Raw genomic sequence first — 22,934 nt, forward strand, 5'->3', positions numbered from 1 at the left:
GTTGGGAATTGGTTCAAAATTCAGAACTGATCGTTGATTGAAGAAAGTAATGAAGTAAGAAACTGATATGAAAAAGAATATGTAACTTTTTTCTGTTTTCTTCAAGTTCATTCAGAGGACTGCAAATGAAATAAATTACAAAAAAATTTGACTGAGCATATATACACAGTCAGTGAGTATGGATTTGCACCGCTTCTAGAAATAGCAATGTTGGGGGACACCAGAAATGGGCTTCACGATGGGCATTCGAACCAGGGTCTTGTGCATGACAAACTAACACTTTAATCACTCAGCTACCCCACTGCTCAGTATACACAGAGAAGCACCCACCTGCAGTTCCAGGTTCTTGGCAGCATTCACAATGATTCTTTCCAAACGGAACTTGGTTGCAAATGGTACAAGTGAAGCAAATCGAGAAAATTCAACAGTCTGGTACACTTGTGACACCTGTAAAAAAAATTATAACTTGAAACATTGTCAAAATATGAAGGCACACTTAATCATACACCCTGGTGTGTACAAGTGCCTATTTCAGCACTCAAGTTCTGACTTATCGGAGCAACTGTGTGAGTAGGGCTAACTCTGCTTTTAACAATATTTAAAAAGATACATGGTGGGGAGACACCAAATATGGGCTTTACAGATTATATCCACAGCGCACTCTAGTTATCACACCTCTATTTGAGCACTCTACTAATGACATACCAATTACACCAGTCATGCGCCTTGTTAATAATAACGTCTCTGTTAATGACATACTTGCTTCAGCACTCTGGTGATGACAATGTCTTCAAGAGCTGGGTTATAACAGCTCAGTTCGTCGGTCTTCTCGATGAACTCCAGACTGGGTGTGACCCTCTGCACCAGACTGAGGGGATGGAAATCCACCTCCAGGTAACGGTAGAGGTTCTGAAGCTCTGGATGCACATACTGTGTCACATTGTACTTCACCTACATGGGACAACAATCAATGGTAGTCAGAATCATCATCTAACTATCAGTTGGTCAGATATATTGAGATTGGATTGGCAGTTATTTAATGACACATTTGGCAATATTCCAGCTATATGTCAGCAGTCTGTAAATAATCCAGTCTGGACAAGACAATCTGGTGATCAACAGCATGAGCATCAAATCTATGCAAATGGGAAATGATGATATGGCAACCAAGTCCGTGAGTCTGACCATCAAATCTTCTCAGCTGCCTCTTATGATAAGCATGGGTTGCTGAAGACCTTCACAGGTCAGACACATTGAAAAAATAAACCAAGGTAAACACATCATTTGCTTCAACAACATTACACATTTATTTTACTTTACTACTTCACTGCACGAGTGGTCCGAACAGGCAACATGAGCAAGCTAATACCTACCAGATCCTTGATGAGGCCCTGACGAGTGGGCGGAGCTGGCAACATGAGCAAAGTTGCAAGTCGTCGCTGTTTCTCCATCACAGATTCATCCATCTCAAGGAGCTGTCCCATTGTGTTACGTGATGTGGCAATAGGGATTGCCAGTGTAGCACACACAACACGAGAAGCCATTCTGAAATGACATACATCACATTTTCCCAGATGAACAAATAAACCTGTGAGGAATAGGACCCATAAGCAGGTCACTGTACTTCGCTTTGTACTTCAAGTGACAAACAACATTTCATACCTGTTCAAATGGTCTCATGGTTGTTTGTAGCCAGTAAGGAACCGATTATCCTTGTAGGAAAATCACACTTCTGATTTAACCATTGTCAACACACCGACAGCTGTGACAGCCAAGCATGGTTTGGTCCGGTCTAAAAAAGCCACCTTTTGTGGAAGAGCAATTTGGAGAAAGAAGTGGTTCTTGGACAGTGGAAACCTAGTACCTGTAGTAAAACCAGTTTTCAGGTGCAAAGGGAGCCAGGCATCAGCTTAGTGTAGTAGTGGAAGTAGTGCCTTGCAAGACTTAAAGGCCTTGCTGACAAGGAACGCTCACTGGCCCCCACACTAACACCTGCCAGAATTTGGTCCACTTACTTCTGTAGCTCCTCTGTAGTGAGGTTCTTCCTCTGCTCCCGAGACAGGTGAAAGATGCGGTGCAATGTGCAAGCATGGAACAGGTGATTGCCAGACTTCCAGAACACCAGGCCAAACTTCTGAAGGTAGTTCGCCATCAAGGAAGGCTTGGGTGACTTCTTGGAGAGGATGATTAGTCCATGGATGTCCTCCACAGCCTTGAATGCTTCCTGTACAACATGATTTAAACTTAGACCTAGACATTTTGAACTCTATAACTCAGACACTGGCTATGCTTAGACCAGACTGAGATGTGGGTTATGCTTAGACCAGACTGAGATGTGGGTTATGCTTAGACCAGACTGAGATGTGGGTTATGCTTAGACCAGACTGAGATGTGGGTTATGCTTAGACCAGACAGAGATGTGGGTTATGCTTAGACCAGATAGAGACAAGTGTTATGCTCAGATCAGATGGAGAATTTTATGATGAGTGAGAGAGTGTGATTTAGTTTAGTTTTGCGCCTCTTTTAGCAATATTCCAGTAACATCATGGCAAGGGCATCAGAAATGGGATTCACACACTGTGCCTATGTGGGGAATTGATCCTGGGTCTTGGGTGTAACGAGCGAACGCTGACCAATATGATTAAACTAAAACATTGAACAATGAGGGATACTGCAATGTTGTCTGCACTTCAACCACTAGGAGTCCGTGAACAAAAAGGAGACGACATGATGCCTGAGTTTCCACACCTGCCAGAGCTCCATGTTAATGGCACTGTTGAGTTGTTCGAGCCTCGTTTCCAGGTGCATGGCCTGGGAATCTGGATTGTTAAGATTTATGGCCGTCTGTTGGTGCTGGTGCTTGTGGATGTGGCCCAGATGGGTGCGCAACTGTTCGTGGCAAAAAGCAGAAGAATTACATTTCAAACACTTTTCAACCATCAAACACTTTTCAACCATCAAAGATACTCCCACTACGCTGGACTAATCTTATATTGTACAAAGAACATCAATTTTAAATCTTACAAAATCAAATGATTTAAAGATGCAAAGAGGTAAACTTCTTTCTACTCACATTGTCGCATAGTTTTCGGAACTCAGTCTTTCGGGCATACTTCAAGCAGAACTTGAAAGCTGAAAAGAGACACACCTACTTAGAAAGAGTTGTCTCCTGTTATGCTTCAGCAGTTTTATAGGTGCAGAAGTGAGCATCGCTAACATACCCCTGCTTCCGCTTTCGAACATAGAAATGACTGATACTGATACATAAAGTGACAAGGATCAGCAGCTCACAAAATTTTCTCCTTGAATCAACCTAACTTTATATACATATTAGACAATAGTTTTGCCATGTACACTCTTATTTGCATATATGGAGAAATTCACTTTTTAGAATAAATCAAAACTATATTTCTACTTACGACATGAACAAAAAAAAAAAAAACATGAAGATACAGAAAAATAAATCATATGTGGACAACATCAAGGAAATAACTGTTCTAGGTACAAGGAATAAACCTCTTATTGGTACATATGACACAAGGAAAGACCATGAAGAGTGAATAGTGAACATCACACTTTGAATAATCACATTTTGCAAATAAATAGCTCATGGCATATCTGTGGGTGATAATTAACTTGTGTTTTAAGTTTGGTGAACCTAGCATGTAGAGTTTGTTTCGGCGATATGCTGTGGCCAGGTAACCATCAAACATATTTTGCATCAAGTCATGTTTCAATGGAAACAACAAATTCTGAAAAAAATTATAATAGCAAAAGGCACATCAATGGCTAATGATTAACATCTGTGTGAAGTTTGGTGAATAATACCATGTAAATTTTAAGAGATATGCTCCAGAAAAAAACATCAAACACATTTGGCACTTAGTCGACACGTTAAGCTGAGGGACATTGGGATTCACAATTGTAACCGTCACACCAACATGGTAGGGTTCTAATCTCTGCACGTACCTTGCTGAGCAATGTCCTGGTACAGTCTCTCCACTCGACAGTTGTTTCGGAGCAAGTCCAAACACTGTCTGTAGGATTCCCAAAGAAACTTGACCCATGGTGTTAGAATGGCACGGTCAGTTCGATCCTGTGTATCCTCTCCACTGACTGCCTTCAACAGCAAACTGCAAACATACCACGTATCATGGGGTCAACAGAACTAGAAGAAGAACCAAATCTACCTATTTTAACAATCAACTTCATTAAATCATTCAGACAACGCTCAATTCTTTATGATTTAGTTCACCTTTCTGGGGAATCTGGGAGGTCAAGGTCATCAATGTCAAGTACTGTCTGGTGTGATTCCTTCCGAGCCAATTCTGTCTGTTCCTCTGCCAAGGAGATATACTTCCTCACCACGTCAACAAGAGACTGGATGTTAACCTGCAAGCAACGAGTCAGTTGGTTTTCAGAAGAATATTTGTAATTTAAGGGAGTCAGTTTCATCACAGTAAAACTTCAAGGAAAAGCCCTAAGGATAACACGTTTACTATTTTGGCCACGGCCATGGTGATCAGGACAGAAATCTTCTTCCTTGCATACTTAAAATATACTCAAGCCAAATGAACATACAAGAGATATAATGAACACAGCAAACTGGAAGAATTTCACAGAACATAAGGTCTCTGATTAAGAACCAATCAGACTTCTACACTGGGAGTGTCTTTTTACAAGATCAAACAAGAAACTTTGGGAACATTCACCTGTTGGCAGATGTTCTTGTATTGATACAAGCCTTCTTTTGCAACATGGCTCTTCCGGAGCTCCACACACAGCTCCAGGTACTTCTCCATGATGGGCTCATGGATCTTCTGCCATGTCCGATGTTTCTTGCTCTTGATGACATCGTACAGAGCATCCAAAGCTCTCTGCTTCTTGCCCACATCAATGAACTCTGCAAGGGAAGAAAGTACAAGGTGACTAACCTCAACCAAACATGCATTTGTCAAGTAACAAGGTAACATACTGGATTGTTTGCTCATGCCATTGATAGCTATTTAGCCTGTCTTGGACAGTATGATGTCACAGGCATAACTTATTGTATCTATGTTAAGGATCACACATACTCTAGTGGGGAACAAATAAGTAAATCGTTTTACTGGCATCATCATGAAGTAAACCCGTCGCTAAAACTAATCACTTCCACATTTAATTACCTAAATCGACCTTTTTGACAACAGTGCACAATTGTCTCCTGCTGACTAAACTTTCAACCAATCAGTGGGGCCTGTTCCATGAAGTAATGTGAGGCATGCCTATGTGGGTCACCATAGAATTCATGTAAATTTCTAGGGGTAAAATATTTTGTATATAGGTTTGTCTAAAGCTGAAATCATGAAAATTGTTGACTATAATGAAAGCTGTTTGTTTTCACAATCTACTGTCATTTTATCTACTTTGCCTTGCTTCCGAGTTACAACTTGTTTTCATAGATGATTCTGTCATAAATTATTCTGTTAAATGATTCAAATACATATTAACTACCACTCAGTACGAGTACGAAGTAATTTTGATCATTTAACTTGATGAAAACAAACCACAGTCTTACAGTATAATTGATTCTCAAACTGACTTCAGCCTGTGACGTCACGACTTTTAAAAATGCCAGCGGCCTTTCCCACACATGCACTGGTCTGCGTGAATGAGTGAGTTTAGTTTTATGCCGCACTCAGCAATATTCCAGCTATATGGCAGCAGTCTGTAAATAATCGAGTTTGGATCAGACAAACCAGTGACCAACAACATGAGCATCGATCTGCACGATTGGGAACCGATGACATGTGTCAACCAAGTCAGCGGGTCTGACCACCCGATCCTGTTAGTCGCCTCTTACGACAAGCATAGTCGCTTTTTATGGCAAGCATGGGTTGCTGAAGGCCTATTCTACCCCAGGACCTTCACCGGTCTGAGAATAAATACTATTTAGGTTTGTTTTCACTGCATTACAAAATCAAAACTATTTTCCACTGGTAGTTAAATATGAATTTGATGGACAAAAGGATTTTACGTGACAGCATATAGCAATTTCACTCCTGGAAGCGAGATGGGTGGCAACTGATACTACTACCACAACCTAGCTTCCGAAGAAGAAATTGTTATGACTCAAGTTGTGTCATGCAAAATCCTTTTGTCACTACAAGAAGTAAGTAGCTATTGATTTTGTAACTCTATGAAAACAAATATAAATAGTACTTCCTATTTTGGAAGCAAGGAGCCATCCAATATAATATTTACTTCAGGCTTACACAAAGCTTGCTTTGCACTTGCAAGCGTAACCCATTTAGCACAAACTGCAAGGTCTAGTGGAAACCTGTGCACGGTAACTATACAGTTAAATAAATGATGAAATGTATTAATGTAGAAATTTTGGGCTAATGGAAATCGGCCTACGGCTGAGAATGTCCTCACGAGAAGTTGTGGTGCTGAATTCTTGAGGTGTTCCCTGAAGGCCTATTCTATCCCTGACCTTCATAGGTGATTAGAGAGAGAGAGAGAGTATTCAAGATAAGAGTATAGAACGTAGTTTACCGGGCGCAGCACCAGCCAACGCCATGGAGCAACTATGTCACTGTAGAGCCTCCACGCTTTACAACCCTTAGTGTTAGGGTTTGGTGTTAGGGTTAATGCTTGGGGTTTAAGTCTGGAACCCTTTCAGATCTTAAGGGAGAGCTAACTAATATGAAAAAAGTGGGCCCGTTAAAGTGCAGAACTCCCTGTCTTTTCGAAACTGCACAGATTAAAACATCCATATTTAATATAGTAGTGTGTATAACTGCCTGCCACACCAGAAATCGCAAATACTGACTATTTCACATCAGTTCCGGTCTTGTTGCTTGAAACATATGTTGACATATTTAACACTCCTGACATCTAAATTTATCACACTTGCCACTGGCAAGATTCCAAAGCTAAAGACAGTAACTTGTTGCACGTGATATATTCAGTTGCACTCCATAAATTGTGCAAACTGAACTTCATAGCTAAGTGTTTGTTGTATCTGACATATGGAGACGATGGTCTAATAATCGTGGATTCAGTTGCTTACCATTAGCCCGTTTGAGGGCATTTTCTGGCCTTTGAAAATATGTCGGCATGTTTACGGCATTAGGATCAAGGGCAACGTTGTTTTAGTCTTTCTTCAACGCTAACTTTAGCGTTTTCCTCTGAATACGTTGCGATTACCCTCTTCCACAATGGCGGCAACCACGCACATGTACTCTCTATAACTCCGAGCAGCGCATAGGTATCGCCGTACGGGCTAAAATCTGAATGTCCCTGTTCAACGCTGTTGTGAGTTTTAGCAGCAAACTATTTCCCACACATATGATTATTGGTACATATTGAGTGTGAGGTAAGACGCAAAAACTCATAAATGATGACATATATGCTGATTCTTTTGAAGTGTGGCCAACATTTCGTACATAAGAAATGAAAATTTATTCGCTGCTACTTGAAACGTTCTTAAACCACACAGAAGATCATAGATTGTTTAAGGCACCCTTTGCATGGGTTATATTCCCCATAGCCCGGATTTGTCATAGGAACTGAAAATAGACACGTTCTGAAACGTTTTCACAATCTAAGACACATGCCAATCTTTCTTGAATTAATAGAGAGTCAGTCAGTTGAGGTTCGAGCATCATTATCAAGTGGGACCACTTCGTCAAGGTATGTTAATTAGTTATTAGGCGTCCTCAGGATACCGAAGTGGGTTTACGTTTTATCTTATTACTGCTTATATGATGAATTTTGGTTTTTGAACCTTGGAATGTCATTTAGAGATACACAAAACGGCGGGACGGGGCTTATGGACATCCATTTCTGTATTAAAGGGGGTACTGAAGTTGGTATTCAAGTATCATACAAAATCTTATAATCCTGTGGATGTCAACTTCTTTATTGTATAAACAACCTTTCTGGACTTTCCCGTTTCCCTTCGTCAGGTGAAAGACGAAAAGGCAAGTGAAAGCCAAGAAATGTTGTGACTACAATAAAGGCGAAGTTGATATCCATATAATATTTTGTTTCATACTTCTATATTAAAGTTGTGTTCCTCATAATAAAGACATTGACATACCTTAATTTCATTACTCGAGTATACACTCGCTGGCATCTTAATATATTTCCAAAGGGCATGTAAACGTTAACAAATTCATATCGCTATACTTTCCTCGAAATGCTCATATTCCAAACCTTTGTAATTCTCTAGGCATTTGATAGTTCGGAACAGTCAAACGAAATATAGTTAAATTACACTTTGAAATGTATTAAAATGTGTCAACGCCATAAATGGAGATTATTTGTGCTTGGCCACTGTAAACGCTCTAACCTTTGTCCATAAAGAAAATCATGAACATTTTTGTTGATGACATGAAAATCCTGCTTTGTCTGCGGTTGTTTCGAATGTGTAAAATCCGGATTTTGGTCCCGTGAAGGTTAGAAGGCCTTTGCACCTAGCTCTTATGCTGCTTGACGAACCAACCGCCTATGTACCCTTGGTACATTTCTGTTGTATACAGAAACGTGCCCTAGCAAATGTCTGATGACAGAAGCGTACTCTGTCCATTCTGTTTTGGCCTTTTCTTGATAGGAACTGTCATACCGTTGTATTAGCTATAAGAGTGAGTGATTTTGGTTTTACGCCGCTTTTAGCAATATTCCAGCAACATCACGGCGGGAGACACCAAAAATGGGCGTCACACATTGTACCCATGTGGGGAATCGAACTCGGGTCTTCGGCGTGACGAGCGAACGCTTTAACCACTAGGCTACCCCACCGCCTCTTAACTATAAGAAACGAGCATGCACGGTACCAGATATTCAGAGATGCACAATATCACTCACAGTCAGTTGAACGGGAACATCTTCATACGATTTAAGTTTTGGGTTAAGAAATATGGACTTATACTCTGTATACCATAAAATAAGTTGACATCCTTTACTTTTCCAGCCGTGTAATTCTTGGATGGTATGACACACATTTTGGACAGGTTAGGTGAGGTGCGCTTAAGTCATGATGTAAAAGAAATATTTCAAAATAACAGGAAATACATCTTGGGTCAGTTGTTTTTTTTGTTTGTTTGTTTTTGTTTTTTGTTTTTTTTGTTTTGTTTTTTTTGAATGCACGGGAATACTCCTCCGTCCCGAATGCACATGAGACAGAAGAAACAATCGTCTGAAGTTCAACATTTTCACGTGTTGATTGTCTTAGGTAAGTAGTATTCCGGTTGTCATTACGTAATGGACTGCGTTTTCGAAAAAAAACCCACAACAACCAAAACAGTCAATGAAAACAGAATCGCAAATTCTAGTTAGTACCGTTTCTCAAAATACACATTAAATTTCATTAAATGTGTGATAACTGGTACTTAAGTTAATCTCATGCGTCTGTAGACAGTAGCCAAGTCAAAAAGTGCAATGCTAAAACGGCACTTCACCAAAACGGCTATAAATTGACTATAACGGAACTACGGAGGGTCAACACACGGACAGAATAGGCTCGAAGCACACTTGTTAGACTAACAACTAGTCTCTGAAATGAACATATTTTACTGAAAGAAAGTTCATAGCGAAAGATATATAGACCCTGAAGTAAATATAGTCAAAGAGCCCACGCAAGTTTAGAAAATGTGGCAAGTCTAGACTTCCTTAGCTCCAACTTCTGAAAATGAAGAAAATCCCATTTCATTACACACACACACACACACACACACACACACACACACACACACACACACACACACACACACACACACACACACACACACACACACACACACACACACACACACACACACACACACACACACACACACACACACACACACACACACATATATATAATGAAATGGAGCCCTGGGATTTTCTTCATTTCCAGAAGTTGGAGCTAAGGAAATCTAGACTTGCCACATTTTCTAGACTTGCGTGGGCTTTTTGACTATATTTACTTCAGGGTCTGTACGGCAGACTGACCACACACTTGCTTGTAAGTGGGGGCATTTAACTAATTTTGACCCCAGAAACTATGTCATGAATCAATGTTGATCAACCGACAAACTATTTCAAATCAAACAGGTTTTGGTTGAAATGCCGTATGAAGATAGTCCTTCCATACAAACAACTATAATTTCTTCGTTAAAACTAGCCCAAGTACACTTACTCTAATGGCAGGATCATAAAAAAAATTGGTTTGGATCAGGAACGTTACTGGTCAGTTGTCATGAAACAGATGAGTTGTAATGATCACGTCATCGTACTTAGACCAGAGACCAAATAATAAATATTTTGTTTCTTGTCAAAACACGAACAGTTCGTGGGGTGAGACGGGGAAAATGTTGTATGCCGTTTTGTTTACATACATTACTGCCATTTTGATTTCATGCGGTATTAGCTTGATCCCAGTCGTCCAATATGGCGGCGGTCTGTGATCTTATTTCTGCCGGGATAATTGGTGAGCAGTAAATCATATCTATCCACTGATAAATACACTAGAGTAAACACTGTGTAAGAGGTTTCGTAGTGACACTGTGTATTCTTGGATTCTTAATAATGTCATTGCATATTCTACGCTGGTCAGTGTCTTCACAACCGGACAAATGAATGGTATGCCACGCCCCCTTCTGCCTTGAAGTTCAGGTGACAGTGATGTTATTGATGTATATATGATGGAAATCACTGCCATCGATGTAATGAGAATCAGTCGGGCTGAACTGCTGAAAGAGCATCAATATCATAATGACAGAACGCCATATTATATCATCTAATCTTTTAAAATTGAGGGACATGTCATGTGCCCCAGTAACAGTACTGTGCACTTGTGGACATGCTGTATTTTCCTGTGAAAAGGACAGTGGGGTAGCTTATAAATAAGTGGTTACAGCGTTTGCTTGTCATGGTGAAGCCCAAGTTTGAATCTCCACATAGGTACAGTGTGAAGCCCATTTCAAGTGTCCCTGGTACACCTGTGATGTTGCTGGAACATTGATGTAAAAATTGATGTAAAAATATGGTACTTGTTTGTCCCAGACTTGTGCTCAGCGTAAACAACGTAAATGGGTACAGCAAGGAGTGGCTGGTTCGGAGACAGTATATTGTGTCTGAGTGGGGTTTTCATGCATAACTGCAGCAAGGTATCTTAAGTGATCTAGCACATTAAAACCAGTTTAAGTCTGGGCTACTACAAACAGCCATGCATACACTCACAAGAACTTTGTCATATGAATGAAATACTCTTAGATGGGGCATTACATCTCATTTCATTTCACATTGTATCCTGTAGTTCTGACATGCCATGTGCCTCTGTAACACTGTGTTGTCATGCTGTATTCTTCTGTGGTACTGACATGTCATGTGCCTCTGTAACACTGTGTTGTCATGCTGTATTCTTCTGTGGTACTGACATGCCATGTGCCTCTGTAACACTGTGTTGTCATGCTGTATTCTTCTGTGGTACTGACATGTCATGTGCCTCTGTAACACTGTGTTGTCAAGGTGTATTCTATAGTTCTGACATGCCATGTGCCTCTGTAACACAGTGTTGTCATGCTGTATTCCTCTGTGGTACTGACATGTCATGTGCCTCTGTAACACTGTGTAGTCATGTTGTATTCTCCAGAACTACTGACATGCCATGTGCCTCTGTAACACTGTGTTGTCAAGCTGTATTCTTTTGTGGTACTGACATGCCATGTGCCTCTGTAACACAGTGTAGTCATGTTGTATTCTCCAGAACTACTGACATGCCATGTGCCTCTGTAACACTGTGTTGTCAAGCTGTATTCTTTTGTGGTACTGACATGTCATGTGCCTCTGTAACACAGTGTTGTCATGTTGTATTCTTCTGTGGTACTGACATGCCATGTGCCTCTGTAACACTGTGTTGTCAAGCTGTATTCTTCTGTGGTACTGACATGTCATGTGCCTCTGTAACACAGTGTAGTCATGTTGTATTCTCCAGAAGTACTGACATGCCATGTGCCCCTGTAACACTGTGCTGTCATGCTGTATTCTGTAATACTGACATGTCAAGTACCTCTGTAACACTGTGTTGTCAAGGTGTGTTCTGTTATCTTGACATGTCATGTGCCTCTGTAACACTGTGTTGTCAAGCTGTATTCTTTTGTAGTACTGACATTTCATGTGCCCCTGTAACACCATGTTGTCATGTTGTATTGTCTAGTAGTACTAATGTGTCATGTGCCCCTGTAGCACCATGTTGTCATGTTGTATTGTCCAGTAGTACTGACATGCCAAGTGCCCCTGGAACACTGTGTTGTCATAGTGTATTCTCCAGTAGTACTGACATGCCAAGTGCCCCTGTAACACTATGTTGTCATGTATTCGCCAGTAGTACTGACATGCCAAGTGCCAATGTAACACTATGTTGTCATGTATTCTCCAATAGTACTGACATGCCATGTGCCCCAGTAAGTGTGGTGTAATACTATGTTCATGTGTTGTTACAGAGAAGGACAGGAATGGGGATGTGTTGTGGACATGGTCCTTCCCATCTGCATCCCAGGAACAGAGGGAGATGCTGCTTGAAAAGTGTGGACTCAGCTCAGGACCCCTTCAACCTCTCCGCTTTATCTTTTACCAATGGCAACAGAAGTGGTATTATCTGCTGCACACAGACATTGATGGGCAAGCTGCCCTGCCTAAAGTAAGACAGATTCCACACTGTATTACCTCCCTTTGATGTCAGCAAACGTTTAAACTGTATATTTCTATATATAGTGTTTACATTGTCATGATATATTTTAAATGTTCATATAGACTGGCGTCTGCTATTCTCGCGGTACTTACGGATATCGGCTGAAAAAATAATACAAACAGTTCTTTTCGTACGTATGCTTGCTGTTTTTATATGAAGAGATTCTACCTCTAACATCTGAATCTATCAACTGCTTGATCCATCAGGTGTATTATCACACATGAGCTCGATGAAAAACATGGTCATCCGCCGCTGACTTTTCGAGGCGTCTCCTATTCTCGTGGTACGGGAAAGTAACGTTATTAGGTGTAAGGAAGGGGAATCTTATCGGGGAAAAGTTACAATTTTCCAAGCTGGTTACAACTCATGAATATTCATTACATTGCAAAATTTTCATAATTCACAGACTTGGGCCACTTCCTAGTTACCGGTCAATCATGTAAACTACCGTTAAGTATCACGCATCTGCAATCTTGGCAGAAAATGTGTTTACCGCGAGAATAGGAAACCCGCGAGAATAGGAGACGGCCCTTTAATGCTTAATGTGTTGTGAAGAGAGTATTACAGATGTCAACTTCTTTTTTTTCACCACAAAGTGTTGGCATATATCCTTACTCCTTCATCAGGGAGAGGAGTAGGGATATTCTCTGAAACGTTGTGTTCCTCATAATAAAGAAGTTGACATATGTAAAAACTCTATTCCTTATGTGTATCGCTTGAAAATGCCAATCAAAGACTAGATGACCAATGTTACTGTTTATGTATATCTGTCTTCTGAAAAGGAAATGTCAAGCGGAAAGTTTTACCCATACGTCTTGTTTTTTGGAAGGTGACGAATGTTTCACTAGTGTTGGTGACAAGGGACTTCAACCCTGAGAAGTATGAGCGACTGTGTGAGATCTTGACCAAGCTCTATCGTGAGAAGGGCAGTCCGTCTGCCATGTTGGAGGCTTACATGGGTGTGGTGACGAGGGGAGTATGGGCCACTGACGACAACGGGAAGTTCTCAGTCAAAGACTTCGGCAACAGAAAAGCCTACGCCAAAAGCAGTGTCAAAAGTGAGTTTCAACTTTAGTATTGACTTTTATGTTATGATGAAAATGATCCTGTGTATTCAAAATATTTTCGGTTGTGATCAGAAATGTTCAGTTTGCATGCAAGACACGTTGAAATTACAGTTTACAAACAGGTACACATTTAGCAGTAACGAAGCACTACCTGAATCAGAATGCAGAATTCAGCATATTTAGTTTATATGATCATGTGTGCATCAAGCATATTTAATTTTGTATGATCATGTGTGCATCAAGCATATTTAATTTTGTATGATCCAATGTGCATCAAGCATATTTAGTTTTACATGATCCCCTGCATCAAGCATCTCAAACATATTTTAGTATAGTTTCAGTTGCAGTTTTTTATGGCTGTGTGTGTCAGTTGTGTCATTTTCATGTCAGTTGTTTACAGATGTTTTGGTCAGTGTTTACAGATTCTTTAGCCCTGTGAATCCCAGAATGGATACAGCCTGTGACAGTTCTATCATTGTTTTTTGCAGATGTAATCCAGACGTTGGGCCTGGAGACAATACTTCTGTACACAGCCCTCATGTTAAAGAAACGAATAGCCATATACTTCCCTCCACATTCCCTGGCTGATCTGCTTGACTTCACAAGGTACCTCATTCTCAACATCCTCGATATCTCCAGGCTGTACGTTCCTATAAATCTGCACTATAACCTGGATGCATCTACGAATCAGCCCGATAAATTTATTACCTCCCTTTGCTGGCTTTTTATCCACTCAGGTGTACGCTGGGAAGTTGAGTGAACCAATCACAAGTCACTTTCACTTTTTAAATTATCTAACCGATTGAACTTGGCAACACAAGCCATGCAGAGGTTCTCTGAAAGAAGCAGAAGAGGCTCTTGCGTACATTTTAAAAGTTTTGGACCTATCAATTTGTATGCATGATTTTCCCCATATCTGAGTTAAACAAACCTTTAATGCTAAATACGAAATGATTCCCCTTAACATCATATTTATGAATTGAGTGAATGGTCTGGTATTACCCAGATTGAAATATCATTCACAAGTTTTATAAATATTGCAACTTCAACACGTGTTGTGAATGGCAGCCGATGTTTCGTTTTGATCATATTACTTTGGTCATGTGACCGAGTGAAGATATTTCCAGCAACATGTAATGTTATTACGCAGTGTGAATGATATTGTAGATTTATTAAACAGTGATATATTCAACAATTGAGTAATAAATAGACATACATCATACCAAGTAACCTTTGCACTGTCTTTTAACCTTTCATATATTTGAACATTTTCATTGTATGAAGAATGGCCTCTTCTAAACTGAAATCTTTTTAAGATGTAAACAAATAATAAATGTTTTATATCATACTTTAAATATGCTTAAGATCCCATACTTAAAGGTCACATGCAACGTAAAACACAACTTTGCAGATTCTGATACCTTTTGGTATGCACTTACCGACACAAATCATCAAAAATGTCAAATCACCCTATAAAGTTGAAAAAAAAAGAAAAAAAGAAAAAAAACCCTGCGAGATTCACTAATTTTCCCCCAACGATAGGGGAAAAACTGTTTTCAACATAACGCACTCACAGGGAGTAGGTTTGCGGAGCGTGAAACAGTGTGGCTGCCTGGAGTATGGGGTTGTGAGCAATAGTTTAATACTGGTTGTGTACATAAACAAGTAAATAATCTACTCGTTACATAAAAAAACACATGTTGATTGTGGTAAGCAGCCTCTGTCACAGAGAAAACAAAATGTCTGGTTTATTGACACATATATGTCTGCCTGCTTGTCTGCTAATGACAATATGCAATGCACAAGTTCAATTACTGACCATATGCAATTTGAAATTAACACCTATTGGGCTTACAAGCCATAAACAAAGAGCCGGCTAAGCGCGTCGGCAAATGAACTTGTGGCCAATGAGAAAGCCTGTTACACTTGACTGCACACACGGCGGCACTGACTGGGTTTGGTATCACGGCTGCTTCGTTTCGAGGGAGATAAACCCAAGAACAAAATATTGCACTTTTGATTTGCGATTATACACTTATAATTCTGTTTATTTGTTCTTTCTTAATCACTGACCCGTGAAGGTCCCGGGGTAGAATAGGCCTTCAGCAACCCATGCTTGCCATAATTGGTGACTATGCTTGTCGTAAGAGGCGACTAACGGGATCGGGTGGTCAGCCTTGCTGACTTGGTTGACACATGTCATCGGTTCCCAAGTGCGCAGATCGATGCTCATGTTGTTGGTCACTGGATTGTCTGGTGCAGACTCGATTATTTACAGACTGCCGCCATATAGCTGGAATATTGCTGAGTGCGGCGTAAAACTAAACTCACTCACTCACTCACTCACTTTCTTAATTACCAATGCATTTTATATGTCATGAACCAGTAATAACTGTGTTTTAATTATGTTTGCGTTTTTGGTTGCATGTGACCTTTAAACAGAATAAACGTACCCCCTCTGCTCTATCTTAAAAAGATGTTTTGCTAAAATAAATGAAAACTGTACACAAGCTTTTCATTATGATCTACCAAAGAAACTGTGAAGAAATAATTTCTAAGCTATGATGTTGCTTTTACTTGCGCTGTAGAAAGACTTTTCCCCCCGAGTTATTTTATGTTAGTTAGCTCCCTGCTTTTAGCAATATTCCAGCAATATGATGGCTTCACAGATTGTATCCATGTAGGGAGTCATACCTGGGTCTTTGACATGACAAGAGAACACTTTAACAACTGGGCTACACCATTGGCGGAAGTCAGCTCTCTGAGTGTGATGGTGAGATTTATTTTTGTCAAAGTGACAGATGTCTCAGCCTTTCTCTCATGTTAGGCACGTATACATTGATGTCACTGAAATGCTTTAAATGCTGTATCTCATTGTCACTGCAGATCACTTCCTGCTTTGGTTTGGCACCGACAGAACTGGAATGTTGTATATCCCTACGTCTCTCTCACAGACAACGAGCTGGAGGGTCTAAAGTCTGTCAACCATTATGTTGCAGGATTCACGGAAGCTGAAGTTGAGGGGAGGTAGGTTGGTGTGATACATGCATACATACTAATGAAGTCAGTGGTGTTTGGTTGGCTGGTGTGTTGTTTAATGCTGCTCTTAACAGTATTCAGGCTACATGGCAGCAGTCTGTAAATAATCAAGTCTGGGGCAGACATTTCAGTGATCAAGTGCATGAGCATTGATCTACGTATACACAATGGAGATACGATGACCACCAAAGATGTTAGCAAGCCTGACCATCTGATCCTGTTAGTTGCCTCTTACGACAAGCATGGGTTACTGAAGGCCAATTCTAGCCCAGATCTTTACTGGTCTAAGCAGAAGCAGTTGTGGAAAGTTCAGTGAGGGTGAAGTACAGTGAATGAATATGATATACACGGCTTCTAGTAATATTCCAGCAAGATCACGGCAGGGGGACTCTGGAAATGGGCTTCATATACAGTACCTATGGGTGAATCAAACCCAGGTCTTTCATGTGATGGGACAACGCTTCAACTACCCAACCACTCCTGGTGAAGTAGTTGAGCTAGGTTGTTGTGATAGACAGAGACAGTTGGAGAAACAGCAGAAGATGCTTGTTCGTAACCATTGTTTCCTTACTAACCTGAGCACATCTTCTTTCAGACCAGATCTGTATGATGTGTTTGTAAATGGCCCTGCTGGACAAGTAACTGTAGCGTCTCATGCTAAAGGTAAGAAGAAGGCATTATATTTCAGCTTACATACTTTGTCACATTGCAAATATGTGACTTAGTTATTGTATAAATAATAAGGTGTATGAGAGGTTTTAACAAATTTTAATGATTAAAGACATAATATATCCAACCTGTAAATTCTAACTTAAGCAGTACCTTTAGCACAGCAGTATTCACCTCATGGCTCCTTCTAGCAGGTTAGAATGGTTAGGCCAAAAAGTTTGAGCACATGATACCACATGCCTTCATTTGAAGTTAATGTAATGCATACCTGGGTAACCTAAAGATAGAGTTCATGGTTACATTTATAGTCTGGTTCATAATTATTGAGAATTTTTCTTCTTACTTTGAGCTATCCTAACACCTCAACTGATTCACTGATACTTAAAACTAAGTAATGGTATAAGGGAGGTAACTCATCTTGGCCTACTGAGTATAGTACAATTAGAGTTACCTCCCCTGAATTTGTAGCAGACGTCATTTTCCTCAGCACTGTCAACAATGTCTGCTGAAGATAAAAGAAGGTTGATTTTTGAGTTGTGTAATCAAGGAATTGATGATGTAAATACACTGGCAGAGAGAACAGGAACTCCTCTTTCTACTGTGTATAGGATTAGGAAGAATTTTAAAGAGGGAAAGGATTTTGGGCATCAGAAAGGAGCAGGGAGACCCAGAAAATTGGACTTCTCAGATCGCGTCCGGCTGGGAATTTTAGCGTCTAAAAAGCAAAGGGCAAGCATATCCAACATCAGGTATGAAATGATAGAAAGGGGATCAACAGTTGTATCAAAATCTACAGTTAGAAGAAATTTGATTGATCTTGGATGGGAGAAAAAGACTGGAATTCTTTCTCCTCTCATGAAACAAGAACATAAAGACAGGCGTGTTGAGTGGTGTTTGGCACATGAAAACTTTGACTGGGAAAATGTGATTTTTACTGATGAAAGCTCAATATGGGTATATCCCAATAAGGTGAAAATATGGACAAAGTCTGCGTCAGCACCGTTGTATCGACGACCTAAATACAGCCCAAAGTTTCATGTATGAGGAGGGATATCCTTATTAGGAACGACCCCGCTGTGTGTGTTTGAGGGAAATCTGACAAGTCAACGCTACACTAACATATTACATAATTTTCTCCTTCCAAGTGCACATGTGTTTTATGGAAATGACTGGATTTTGCAGCAAGATAATGATCCTAAACACACCGCAAAACATGCCAAGCAGTGGTTTCAGGAGAAAAATGTGACTGCATTACCATTTCCTGCATATAGTCCTGACTTAAATCCCATTGAGAACATTTGGGGGATGATGAAGGAATGTGTGAATCAAAAGGGGTTGATAAAAATTGAAGACATGAAGAGAGAAGTGGTCCGATACTGGGACAGCATAACTCACGAGACACTAACCTCTCTGATAGGAAGTATGCCTACCCGTCTTAGACTGTGCCGTGAAGCTCAAGGAGACTTGATAAAATATTAAATTGTTACCTACACAACATGAAAAGGTCAGTTCACTTTCACAATACATTCAATTTTATCTGATTTGTTCTCGTTTAATAATATGAAATGTTTTAGCTATTCTCAATAATTTTGAACCATACTGTACTAGTGACCTCTATATGAGGTCAAGGTCACATTAACTGAATGGTTCTAACCTAAGGTTAAATTCTATGAAATGTCTGTTTTCTGTCAGTGACTGTGAAAATCAACACATTATATAGCCGTGGTGTCAAATAATTAAAGATCACTAAAATGTTTTGAAAGTCATTTATTCACTCATTATTATTCTGAAGGTAACATCACTTGACGATGTAGTGTTGTTCTGTGCAGGTATGGGTATTTTCCATGGCACTCCACAGATTGGATCTGGCATAGGAAATGTGGCTCCTGGCTCATTTTCCTTTCTTTTCACACATACCCATTCTCATTCCTGTCTGTGATTGAGGCACGTTTGAGTTAAGATCAACATGTTGGAAATAGGCACTCAAAAACAGCCTTGTTGCCTAGACGACCATGAGGTTTACATAAATACAATGTCATTAAGTGCTTGCATTCACTGCATTGAAGGAATTAAATCAAAAGCTGTCCAAGACAAGAAGTTAAACTACTTGTAGCATTACAAGAATAGTGCTGATTATCTTGTGGTTTTACAGATGCTTTGGCAATGGGAAAACTCCACAAAGACATAGCACTTATGATGGTTCAAGGAGCAGAATCAGCTGAGAAGACAGATGAAGACATGATAAAGGTGAGGTACTGAAATAAATGATGCCCACATTTGTTCATCATCAATATCTATAGGGTATACGTTCCGATAAGTCTCCACTGTACCCTGGATGCATCTATGAATCAGCCTGATAGACTTATTACCTCCCTTGGCTGACTTTTTATCCAATCAGGTGTTCATGCTGGAAATCACAATCACATCTCCCTTTCGCTTTTTAAATCATCTGACCGAGTAGACTTGACAACACAAAAGATGCAGTGGTTCTCTGAAGGAGGCAAAAGGAGTTCTTGCATATATATTTTTTTACGTTTCGGACCCATCAATTTGTCGGTATGATTTAGCCCAACTCTGTGTTGCACTGGGAACAAACCATTGCAGCTGCAACCGTTATCGTTGTTGACGCTGGCAAGCTCGGTTGTCATGGCGGCTTAGCTGTTTGACTACTGTGAGGATGTGGAGCCAGCAAAGGGAGGTAATAAAATCATAGGGCTGACCCTAGAGGCATATCAAGGATGACTTTTGTTTTGAACTTTTCTGAAGTGAAATCATTCGACTGTGGACTATATGCCCAGTTAGAAATTCCTCTTGCTAAAATAAATATAATGCAGATTGGTGAGCATCACAACACATATTCCTATTTCAATTCAGGAGGTGGCTGGGAAGACAAAGGAACTGTTGAACAACCTCCGGTCTTTGGCGTCTGATGATGGAGACGGGCGACTCACGCTAAGTCTAGACACCCTCAAACAACGCAAGATGCCTCCAGCTACTGAAAACTTCCTGTTCAGCTTGGCAGCATGTGAAGGACTAGTCAAGTTCTAACTGGGAGGTGCAACTGCTTCCTAAAATAAGTCAGTGTCGAGATACATCTGCAGAATTTGTCAGTGAACACAAATCAGGGTGTATCAATTAATCTGCAGCCACCGTTGTACATATGTGTCTATGTAACTGTCACCCACTGTTCATGTGAAGCTAATGTGTACATACATGACATCCTTGTCACCTTGTCTGAACTGGTGCTTAATCTTTGCTCCCGTCTTAAATATTTATGAAGGAAGATTGTGTGTGTAGGTGTGTGTGTGTGCATGTGCATATGTCTGCCGGAGTAGTGTCATTCTGGACTACGATCCGCTCTAGAAGTGGTAAACCGCCATGTTGCTGGAATATTGCTGAGTGCAGCGTTAAACAACAAACGAACAAATGAAGTGGAGAAATTTCTACCGTAGAATTCCCAGTTACTGGTCACTGCTCCAGCAATCAGAAGTTGTGATGGACTTTTGACTGTTCTTGGTGCCTCAATTATCTTGAAGCTGCAGGAATATATGAGAACAGGTCTTTGGCCTAATGGAAATATGTCACCTAAACCTAAGCTAACCAAGAAAATGCATGTCTTCCTAATGTATGAAAGCTGTATAGTATGGTATTGGTTTGTTTTGCATATACTTGCTTCATGACTGACACAGAACAAATAATAAACATGCATATTACACTGGCTTTGACTTTATTTATGTAAGTCTCCATCCTGAAAATTACATGAGAAATTTTGCCTATTGATTGTGTTGTGGACTTAAACACCTTGTATTCCATCTATCAGGCACAGGCAACAGTGATCATACAGCTTGGTGTCTGCAACATGTCATTGGAAAAAACCAGTTGTAGTCTGTTACATTTATCTTCTGTTGGGTGGAAGCAAGGGGTGTCCCCTAGCTTGACGTCTGCAACATATATGAGAGGCACCTGTGGTTCCTCAACTTGACATCTACTACATGTGCTCTCTGACGTGTGTAACTGTGGTGATACAGATTCACGTCTGCATATGACAGAGGCATCTGTTGTACATCAGCTTGATGTCTGCTACAAGTGCTCTCTATTAGTCTTGAAAAAGAGTAGTTTTTAGGCAAACATCTGCTCCTTGTGTCACTTCTGAGCTGGGGAGCATGCATCACGAGTCATAAGCTTTATATGTATTCCACATATCTTTGACAGAAGCTTCAATTAAGACTCTCAACGTCTAACATTCAATTATGCTGGAAAAAAGCATACCTTACACAAAGCATATGCATTACTCTTTGGGTATGGTGATCTTCACTGTGAAAAAGATTGCTTTAGTGCTTGTACCAGTCTGGTCTTATGCTGGTTGTGTCCCCTTTAAGACACACATTACTGATGAGTTGCTTCTTGTGATATTCCCATAAAGCAAAGGCAGGCAGCACAACATAAAGTGCTATCTTTTCCTGTGAACTCAAACAACGGACCTTATTTGACCAGCAGACACTGTATTCACCACCAAACAGTTCATTATGGTCTTTTGGTGAGTGAGTGAGTGAGTGAGTTTGGTTTTACACAACTGTAAGCAACATTCCACCAATATCACGATGAAGGACTCCACAAGTACTTCACACAATGCACCCATGTGGGGAATCAAGCCCGGTCTTCAGTACAACAAGCCAATCCTCAAACCATTAGGCTACCACGCCGTCCCTGTGCTTTTGTAACAGTAAGCAATGACATCAATCAATACTTTACATATAGGCATTTACTCTACCAGAAGCTTGATAAAGATAACAGGACATCTACCTACACACACAAACACCTTGTTGCAACACAGACTGGTGGTCAGGGGACACCAATATCACAACACTATATCCACTACATCACAACACATGTACCCTGTGAATGCTGATGCAACATAGTGTTTATCAAGAATCATACATCACTGACAATAGTCAAGAAGGCCTGTTTCAGCTTAAAACAATTGAGGCAATGTGAAGGTTGGCTCGAGTGTGTTCAAGGGAGATAACTCCATGCTAACCAGCAATATGTAATACAACATATATGCAAAAATATCTGCCAATATGTCAAACTCATGTGTCATCTGCCCGAGTTTTGCGCTTCTTGGTCTTGCCACCTTCTGGCGGCTGCTCAGAGGAAGTTCTTCTTTTCTTTCCTTCCTCCTCCTAGAAAAAAACACATGATCATAAACTACTATATACAGTATGGACATTGAGGTGTTCTTGATTTAGTGTTTGACAGAGCCTGAAATTAAGTTTGTGAACTTAGATGTTTTGTTTCTCTGAAGATTAAATGATGCATAATAGCACATGTTTTGAGAAACTTGAATTTTCACAAGAGACAGTTACTAGTAAGGTCATTCATGATACTATATCTAGACACAGTAACTAGTGAGGTCATTCATAAAGCTATATCTAGAC

At 40.2% G+C, this 22,934-nt stretch overlaps 3 protein-coding genes across 4 annotated transcripts in view; 1 reads left to right on the forward strand and 2 right to left on the reverse strand.

Annotated features, from left to right (window-relative positions):
* The window catches only part of LOC137266408 (eukaryotic translation initiation factor 3 subunit A-like), a 39,946-nt gene extending 32,645 nt beyond the window's left edge, over positions 1 to 7,301 (reverse strand). The window contains exons 1-10 of the mRNA XM_067801902.1: positions 7,055 to 7,301; positions 4,713 to 4,903; positions 4,256 to 4,392; positions 3,970 to 4,133; positions 3,074 to 3,132; positions 2,749 to 2,889; positions 2,016 to 2,224; positions 1,374 to 1,545; positions 760 to 951; positions 331 to 447 (exon numbers count right to left, since the gene is read on the reverse strand). Of these exons, the coding sequence (XP_067658003.1) occupies positions 331 to 447; positions 760 to 951; positions 1,374 to 1,545; positions 2,016 to 2,224; positions 2,749 to 2,889; positions 3,074 to 3,132; positions 3,970 to 4,133; positions 4,256 to 4,392; positions 4,713 to 4,903; positions 7,055 to 7,103 (1,431 nt within the window). The 5' untranslated portion in view covers positions 7,104 to 7,301. The remainder of the gene's footprint in view (positions 1 to 330; positions 448 to 759; positions 952 to 1,373; positions 1,546 to 2,015; positions 2,225 to 2,748; positions 2,890 to 3,073; positions 3,133 to 3,969; positions 4,134 to 4,255; positions 4,393 to 4,712; positions 4,904 to 7,054) is intronic.
* Positions 7,302 to 10,394: 3,093 nt separating this feature from the next.
* Positions 10,395 to 21,209, forward strand: LOC137266441 (DENN domain-containing protein 10-like). The gene is made up of 8 exons (XM_067801941.1): positions 10,395 to 10,459; positions 12,474 to 12,670; positions 13,551 to 13,779; positions 14,277 to 14,394; positions 16,675 to 16,815; positions 17,423 to 17,490; positions 19,649 to 19,743; positions 20,371 to 21,209. Exons 1-8 carry the CDS (start codon positions 10,420 to 10,422, stop codon positions 20,542 to 20,544), a joined length of 1,062 nt encoding a protein of 353 aa, XP_067658042.1. The 5' UTR covers positions 10,395 to 10,419; the 3' UTR covers positions 20,545 to 21,209.
* The window catches only part of LOC137266440 (bromodomain-containing protein 8-like), a 34,112-nt gene continuing 32,382 nt past the window's right edge, over positions 21,205 to 22,934 (reverse strand). Inside the window, exon 20 of one of the 2 annotated variants that reach the window (XM_067801939.1) lies at positions 21,205 to 22,679. In XM_067801939.1, coding sequence (XP_067658040.1) covers positions 22,587 to 22,679 — 93 coding nt within the window. In that variant the 3' untranslated portion in view covers positions 21,205 to 22,586. The remainder of the gene's footprint in view (positions 22,680 to 22,934) is intronic. The other variant, XM_067801940.1, reaches the window with a different exon arrangement.

Source organism: Haliotis asinina, chromosome 15 (genome assembly GCF_037392515.1).
Source record: "Haliotis asinina isolate JCU_RB_2024 chromosome 15, JCU_Hal_asi_v2, whole genome shotgun sequence".
Classification (NCBI taxonomy): Eukaryota; Metazoa; Mollusca; class Gastropoda; order Lepetellida; family Haliotidae; genus Haliotis; species Haliotis asinina.